Source organism: Astyanax mexicanus, chromosome 8 (assembly GCF_023375975.1).
Source record: "Astyanax mexicanus isolate ESR-SI-001 chromosome 8, AstMex3_surface, whole genome shotgun sequence".
NCBI classification, from domain to species: Eukaryota; Metazoa; Chordata; class Actinopteri; order Characiformes; family Acestrorhamphidae; genus Astyanax; species Astyanax mexicanus.
In genome coordinates this window covers 5,642,801-5,651,535 of record NC_064415.1, presented here as the reverse complement: position 1 = coordinate 5,651,535, position 8,735 = coordinate 5,642,801, and the positions used below count along the sequence as shown (strand labels likewise).

Genomic DNA, 8,735 nt, shown 5'->3' with positions numbered 1-8,735 from the left:
CATCATACGTTTCTCTTATTATTTTTGCTTTTTTAATTTTATATTTTTATTTTTGTTTATTATATATTTATACTGTTCAATAGCCTATATATCTCCTCCCATTTATGATAATGTTTTGCGTTTTGTCTATCTATCTATCTATCTATCTATCTATCTATCTATCTATCTATCTATCTATCTATCTATCTATCTATCTATCTATCTATCTATCTATCTATCTATCTATCTATTATACAGATTAACTGCACTAAATCGTATTAGCATCAGAAAGATTACTCTGAATAAAACCATAATTTGTCTGTTTTCTGTTTTCTAAATGATAGAGAACAGGCGCAGTAAAAAATCTCAATTAATTTAGTAAAGCTCCCGCTTCAAGAAAAGGTCTGTCTTTTATTTTCAAAAGCTTAATTTTTATAAAACAAAATATACTGCGCACAAACTAAAATATAATACACTCTAGTTCAATGCTACACATTACACATTCTGAAGAAATGTGCAATTTGTAGTTCTTTAAATGATTAATTAAGCTAATTGATAAATTAATCCATAAACCATTAACCCTGACCTTAACTGTCAAAGCTCTATAAATTAATCGATCTCACGCGCTTAAAAACGGGTTGTGCATTTGAAGGAATCACATTGTATAAAGCAGAGATGAAAACGCTCAAATGTATAAATAAAAAAACAATCATTGAGAATAACTTTGGGAGTTAAATTAATTGATCAATTATTATCATCATGATCTTTCTGTCAGTACAAAGTACAAAGAATTAATCTAGTTTATGCTCATATAATGGGTTGTGCACACGAATGTTTTTTTTTCAAACTTTAAAATTGTATTTATTTTAAATGTGTTATTTTAATTAATTAAATAAGGAAAAGTTTTAATGCATTGCTATTTATTTTTCAGTGTTTTATTTTTTCAGAGTTGTTGTTTTTTTCTTCTTCTTTCAGATCTTTTATTGCTGCTCCATTGTTGTCCTGGCGCGAAATGTTTCTGCCGCCGCGCGCTGGACTCGCGTTTGCTCGCGCGCACATTTGCACGGATGCGCGAGCTCCAAATACAGCGATTCCCATGAACCCGCGCGGATCAGCGGAGTGTGAGGTCAGCGAGAAGAAGAGCGCATTCATTCACACAGAGCTCGCGGTGTGTGTGCAGGTGTGTGTGTATGTGTGCGTGAGTGTGTGTGACCGCATTACAGTCTTGAAAATAATAGTTCTTCAAAGGGTTCTTTAAAGGGTTCTTATTTATGTAACTAAAATGGTTCTTCTTTGGTAGCGCCAAAGAACCATTTGAAGATTCATTTTTTTTTCAACTAATGTACAACACATACAACACACATTAAAAAAAACAGTTTATTTGCGTCTCCATTATGAAGCTAAACCGTTTTATCAGTCATGCAGCTATACAGTGATTTGCTTAATTCTTATTTATAAATACATTATAGAAAAATAAACACATTTTCACACAGAAACACGTTATGGACAGGAGGACATGTTCAACACGACACCAAAATTCAGAAAATGAGCTGGAGAACAAAGTGGTTACCAAGAGAATGTTGCAACTCTATGACGTTTTTGGCGAAACGGAGATGACCGTACATCACTGAACTCCAGAAAGGCCATGGGAGAGTTTTATATAAATATATATTTGTCGATTCATATTTGTCGATTTCCAGTTTTGCAAATGTTCTTTATATTGGTCAATTTATCACGAATTCTCCAAAATGACTTTTTATATTGACTTCAATTCATAAGGTTAGGAAGGTTTTTCCTCCTCCTCTGTGTTGGCCATTATTCATTTTTTCTATTGATTTTTCTTGAGAAAATAGAATGTAACTTGCATTTCGGAAAAACAGTGTTTTTATAGAACACAATTAAAGGTGCTTCAAACGGACCATAAAAAGACTGTTTCTCTTTAAAAAGGAATGTATCTAAAAGATACCACTAAATGTGAATAACCTAATTACGTTTTAAAAATAAAATGTATTTGATAAAATGTTAACCAATTCACAGGTCTCACAGAAACCGGGGTTTTGAGATGATAATTTGCAATAACGAGAAAACTGGACTCTTAATATAAAATTTTATCGATAATTATATTATATCAATAACTCATGGCTTTTCTGGACTTTAGTAAAACAACATCCTAACATCACTCTTAAAAACAAATGTTCTAAAGTGGTTGTGAGCTTGGACGTGTTGTTCTAGAGGAAAATTTTACATTTACATCTGATCACTGAAATGTTCTATTGTAAATCGACATTCGTTTATAAGAACGATGTTTAATCCGATTTTAAAGAGTGTTTATGTTGTCCTGTTTGATATCCGTAATAACCAGCAGCTTTTCTCACTGTGTGGTTGCGAAAAGCGGTTAATAAATTCCGCTTCAGGCTGCGCTCCTGTATTAATTCGAATTCGAATTGTTACCGGTTGCAGAATTTGATTCTGAGCATTCACTCGGACGCTAAGATGTCCACTGACTGATAAAGACTATGCATTTCTGAAAATTAATTTCAGTATTGAACCATTTAAATACTCAGATTGTTTATTAAGCTGGCATCAGTTTAGCAGAGCGCGAGTATTCTGCAGAGTATTTAAAACATATTATTGTTATTAATACATGTAAGATTTATTACATGTTTAGCTAAGTGCACAATTTTATCACATATTCTGAGTGTGATTACTGGCTGTGTAAAGTTTTGACGTTAATACAATATTAAACGCTTAAATTACTTTATTCAAAAACTGTATTCTAACACGCAACACTGTATTAATTTAGTGACTAAAAATGCCCAAATTATTATTTTTTCTATTTAGAACACTCGCGCTCTTTTTCTGAACATTAAAAAATAAAGTATTAACGTTCTTTATATCAGATCATTCAGATAAAAAACTGAGATCAATTCGAATTTTAGAACATCATGGATCTGCACGCGCAGACTGGAGCGCAGCCTTTACCTGGCTGACCCTGACCCTGCGGCCAGTCCGGATTGGGAGTTGTGGGTTTGGGGGGCGTGGTGTGTGTGTTGGGGCGTGGTCATGCAGTTGGTGTATAGAGGGGGGCGTGTTCTATTATCTCAGGGTCTCGGGCTCGTGTCGGTGTGAGCGCGCTCGTCCTCGGATGAGCAATCGGAAGAGTTGTACACGTAGGAATCTCCATCCTCCGCGTCACTGTCTCTAAAGTCCCGGATTCTGTTGCTTTTGGTGGTCTCTGCTTTCTGGTGGTCTCTCTCAGGTCCGCTTCCTGCAGATCCACCGCTGGTCTCCTCCGCCCCTTTAGAGCCTTTCTGCTTGTCCTCTTGAGCCGCCTGTTCCTTAGCCTTCTTACTGCGCTTCCACTTCATGCGCCTGTTCTGGAACCAGATCTTCACCTGAACAACAACAATCACAAGGATTTGACACAGAATATCGAAATACATAATAACCTCATACATGTAAATAATTATTTTATGATGATAGGTAAAAACAGGTCATGTTTTTACATTTTTATGTAAATAATGGAAAATATCGAACATATCGGAAATTAAAATTTTGTATGATCATATCATGTAAAATCTGAAAATAAGAAAATCATTACACAAATAAACAGCATTCTAAACACAAATAATAACTAGGCTATTTGCTTTTTGTTATGTAATGTAGAATTTACTATTTTTGTTAAAACAAAAAATAGGTGTAAAATTACACACATAATCTGTAGGTTTTCTTAAAACAACAAAATATTGAATCAAAACTAATTTTAAACTTTAAAATTGTACCGAATGTGAAAATAATATATGTATATTACATATATAAAGTGTTTTCTAAACACTGCAAAAATATAAAACGTTTTTAAAGCTTCTATATTACTCTATGGAGTACTGTAAAATTTGCAGCATTTTGAAGTATGACATTGAAATACACTCCCACTTATTATTCCACTAATGCTTCCACTTATTTTCTGTACAATTTACAGCACATAAAAAACAATTAAACATTTCATGAAAACTGTAGAGTTGTTACTCTGCTGCATTCTCAGTATTGCAAACATGAAGTTGATAGGTAATTAGCTTCTGGTTATTTATAGTAAAAAATCCCTGCTTACTTTTGTTAAAACATTATAATTGAGAAAAAATTTACCATTTTCTCTATTCTAAGCTCTGTTAAAATGTAAAAGTAATCTATGTCCAGTTCTGTACTGTAAAAAATGTACAGCATTTTTTGTTGGTGCAAAAATATTGAACATAAAAACAAACCTGAAATTGGGATAATTAGTATAATTACACCCATTTGATGCATTGTACCCACTATAATGTCACAGTACAAATTATATTAATATATTAAATTATTGTAAATATTTTAAAATTGGTATTAGAGATCTGTTAGCCAGTAAACATTTACTGCATATATTGTAGCTTGTGTTGTATATTTGCAATTAGGCCTACAGTTCTACATCTCTCAGTTGAGTCAGTGTGTAAATCAGACTAATAATTTGCGTGTGTGTGTGTACCTGTGTCTCGGTCAGCATCAGTGCGGTGGCCACCTCGAAGCGTTTGGGGCGGGACAGGTATTTGTTGAGTTTAAACTGGTGCTCAAGCTCCAGCAGCTGCTGACTGGTAAAGGCTGTTCTTGGCCGACGACACTTCCCCAACAGATTAGACTGAGGCTGAGCTGTAACACACACACACACACACACACACACACTACAGGTCAGATTGAGGTTGAACCAAACAGCCATGCTGTCACTCATTGAAACACATTCAAAGATTCAGATTGAAAATAAATAAACACATTAAACAACTCGTTCTCCTGTGATCACTGCAGTTCAGCATGCGTTAAGAATATTAAATTATTTTGCTGAACTCCAAAAACATATGTAAATCTCTAAAAACATATGGAAACCCCTCTGAAACCAATTGGCAACCATTAAAAACCTATTTGAACCACTGAGAAACACTAGGAGCCATTGAAATCCTCTTCAAACATAAGTAAGTAAAGTAAGTAAAATGTATTTATATAGCACCTTTCACAGACAGTAGTCACAAAGTGCTTTTTTTAAATAATTCATACTACACAATCTAAAATACAAGACAGGGAACCTGATACATTATCCAAAAGCCTGCTTAAAAAGATAAGTCTTTAAAAATGGTTTTCTCCACTGAATCAGCAACTCTTAAAGAGTTTGGTAGTGTATTCCATAATTTAGGAGCAACAACCTCACGTTAAGAAATCTCTGCAAGTCTCTTCAAACCACTAAAAATCTCAGAGAGCCTCAAAAAACCTCTGAAAACCATTGAACCTCCTACAGCCTCTCAGAACCAAGCAAGAACCATCTGAGAACCATTAAGAAGCATTTGAGACCCCTGAAAACCTTTAAGAATCATTGAGAAATCCTCTTAGAACCCCAGAGAATGTCTGCCAGCCTTTAAAACCCACTGAAAACCTTTGAGAACTGAAGACTTTGAGAACCATTGGAAACCCCTGGGAAACCCTCAGGAAACACCTGAGAATCTCTAAGAACCCTTGAGAATGTCTAAGAGCTTCACATGCTGAGTTTTTAACTTGGATAAGAAAACCTCTGAGTGTGTGAAACAGAGAGACAGTGTGTTACAAAGCAAACACACTCTCTTCACACACTCCCTCCATTTTCCCTCTCCATTATCCCTCCATTTATACTGCTCTCTGAAACACACACACCTTCTATAGATCTCCACGAAAGACCTGCCTCTCCAAAACCCTGCATTTAAACCCTAACTGCTTCACTTTCATAACTGCTTTACTGTCATAATTAACACCAATGTAATAGACCCTCAAACTGAGCCCTGTGGGACTCCACAATATATGTTCCACAAGAACATAATGTTTATTAGAATATTAGAATAAATCCAAACATAAACATAGACATTAACTAAGTGGTGAGTGAAAATGTTTACCTCTATATATCTATATAAATAAAAACAAGTAAACATAAATGGTTTGTTTCCCAGACTAGGATTAAGCATAATTCTATACTAAATTTTATTTAAATCTCAATTTAAAATGCAATGTAGTCCATGTTAGTGGTCAATGAGAGCACCTACCTCTGCCTTTGTATAAACACAAATAACCATTAAATAGTGTCTGTAAAACTCTATGTAACATTAGAATTATTCAAAAATATAAACACAGGTTGCACGTGTACACTCATATCTTTCTTTTTTATCCAATCAGTCCATTTTATTTTTATTTTCCAATTTTTGTATGGATAATTACCCACACCATGCTCTCCAGTTACTCAAATTATTTAACACTCTTTATCTGTGTGGTTAATTTGACCCCAGCAATTTAAACATCTATAAATGTATTATTATTTAACATTGATTCATGCATCAGATATTTTACGTTTCGTTGTTAAGCTAAAAGAGATCCAGCACACTAAAAAATTACTATGATATTAATTTTGCGTGTACTCGGCCGTCCTCGTTAAATTAATAAGTCACAAAAATATGACAATATTTATACACTGAATATAGTTAACTTGACCCAAACCATAATAGAAGGGTTAACTCCTTTCTATCCTCTTTAATGACGTCATGCGGGTAGAAGCGCTTGAAGCGCTTTTGTTCAGCTTTATAAGTAACGCTTTGACCCAAATGTGTTCCTGTGTCGAATAAAGCAAATTTCATGCGTTTGTTTTTCATCGCGTACAGTTTTTTTTTTTATGTTGAATTGTCTTTTTCATGTTGAATTGTTTTAACCACAATATCCAGGTTAGTGTGCTCTGACGTCTGCTGATGGTTTAGACATATTTTATTTGTGCGCGTGTGTTTATAGTCCAGTTGCGAAAAACCGCAATTTTACTGCAGTAGGAAAATATTTTTGTCCATGTGAATTTTTTATGACAAGCCGTTTTGGAGGTTCCGACAGTCAAGGTTTGCGGGTCAGAGACCGTTTATATATTCTTCCCATTTAAACATAATTTAATGATACATATATAACAACAACATAACAGACTAACTTAATTTGGACCTAATAAACTTAATTTGGAGCCTGATTATTATTACAATTAGAATACTTAACATTGAGAGTCACAAAATATTTATTTTGATCTGCAGGGAAATGCAGTAAATATTTAGTGTGATAATTAAATAATTTCCTATGGTGTTAATTAAGTTATACTAATATTATTAATAATAAGACTACTACTAATAATATACTAAGATTAATAATCATACTGCACATACTAAACAATAATGAATTTTAAAGCGTTAATAATTGTTACTATTACTATTACCAATAATAATATCAGTAATAATGCATCTTAACGGCAATACCTAACTAATAGACACATGGTAAAATGCCAAATATTTAATTTATAAAAATGAATAAAAACACAGTGAAATAGTTAATATGCGATTCACACTATTAATAAGATTTTTATGCACCGTTAAAAAAGAGAAACAGCTGCAGTAACGGGTGTATAATAGATTTAGAATATTATTAACAGATTTTATATCGTTGAAAATGATAAACATTAGCAGTAATGTTTAGATATTAGACTCAAAATATTATTACCAATTTTGTTTATCGTTGAAAAGGATAAAAAGGAACATTGGCAGTAATATTTGGGTATTTAACTCGGAATATCGGACTCAAAATATCACAATTTTCTACCGTTGAAAAGGAGAAACACTCGCAGTAATATTTGGATATTAGACTGGGAGTATTAATAACAATTTTCTACCGTTGAAAATGCTAAAACTCTTGCTGTAATATTTGGATATTTGTCTCTAAATATTAATAAATAAAAAATACCGTTGAAAAGGATATTTTGAAATTAAACTCGGAATATTAATAAAAAAAATTATACAGCTGAAAATGAACTTTTAAAGGGTGACAGTAATTGTCAGTAATATTTGTGTATATAAAACAATAATATTAACAGTAAAAGTTGAATATTAGACTCACAGTGCAGCTCGGCCAGTTTGATGCTCGCGGTGTTGATGCGCAGCCACTGCTCCAGCTGCAGGGAGCTCGCGCTCAGCTTCAGCGCGTCCGCGGGGTACGCGTGCGGGTAAGAAAGCGCCGCGTGCTGCCCCACCGCCCCCATCTGCCCCAGCGCGGGGTAACCGAATCCCGCGTGCCCGAACACGCTCGCTGCACCACCGCCGTGCGCGCGCACCCCTGTCAGCCCCGCGAGCCCCGGTGGAGGCGCATCCAGGAAGGCGGCGTGGTGCGCGCGCATGGGCGGCGGCGGCGACGGCGGGTCGGTCCCGGCGCGCGGCGCGAGCAGCGCATCGATACGAAAACTCTTCGATTTCTCCATCAGAAAATACACACACGCGTGCACGCGCTCCGATCTATCCCTCTGCACCGCTCGCGCTCAGGTTTGCGTTCTGCACAAACACGCGCACCTCCTAGAGTTAATGCCCACCAATCAGCGGACGCGCAGTAGCTGATTGGTGGACATTAACTACAGGAGGTGTGTGTGTTCGTGTAAAGAACACAGGTGTGTGTGTTGCCCTCCACGGATGGAAGGTTCAGGTAGATAAATAGTTTAATATTAGAGTCTCTAAAAAGATATATTAAAATACATATATATATTATTTTAATATTTAAAAAATGTTTTGGAATTATTTTATTGTATTGTAAAACACGATTCATAAATAACAGTATGTATGACAGTAATAATCAATATTATATGGTTATATATGGTTAATTGTAATGCCTTAATTATAAAACCAGGTATTATTAAACATTACTAATTTTTAATG

At 34.8% G+C, this 8,735-nt stretch overlaps 1 protein-coding gene across 1 annotated transcript; it reads right to left on the bottom strand.

Annotated features, from left to right (window-relative positions):
* Positions 1 to 1,342: 1,342 nt before the first annotated feature.
* On the bottom strand, positions 1,343 to 8,326 carry mnx1 (motor neuron and pancreas homeobox 1). The gene is made up of 3 exons (XM_007236444.4): positions 7,930 to 8,326; positions 4,493 to 4,653; positions 1,343 to 3,374 (listed from the first exon to the last, which is right to left on the bottom strand). The coding sequence occupies exons 1-3, from the start codon at positions 8,285 to 8,287 to the stop codon at positions 3,081 to 3,083; spliced, it is 813 nt and encodes a 270-aa protein (XP_007236506.3). The 5' UTR covers positions 8,288 to 8,326; the 3' UTR covers positions 1,343 to 3,080.
* Positions 8,327 to 8,735: the final 409 nt, after the last annotated feature.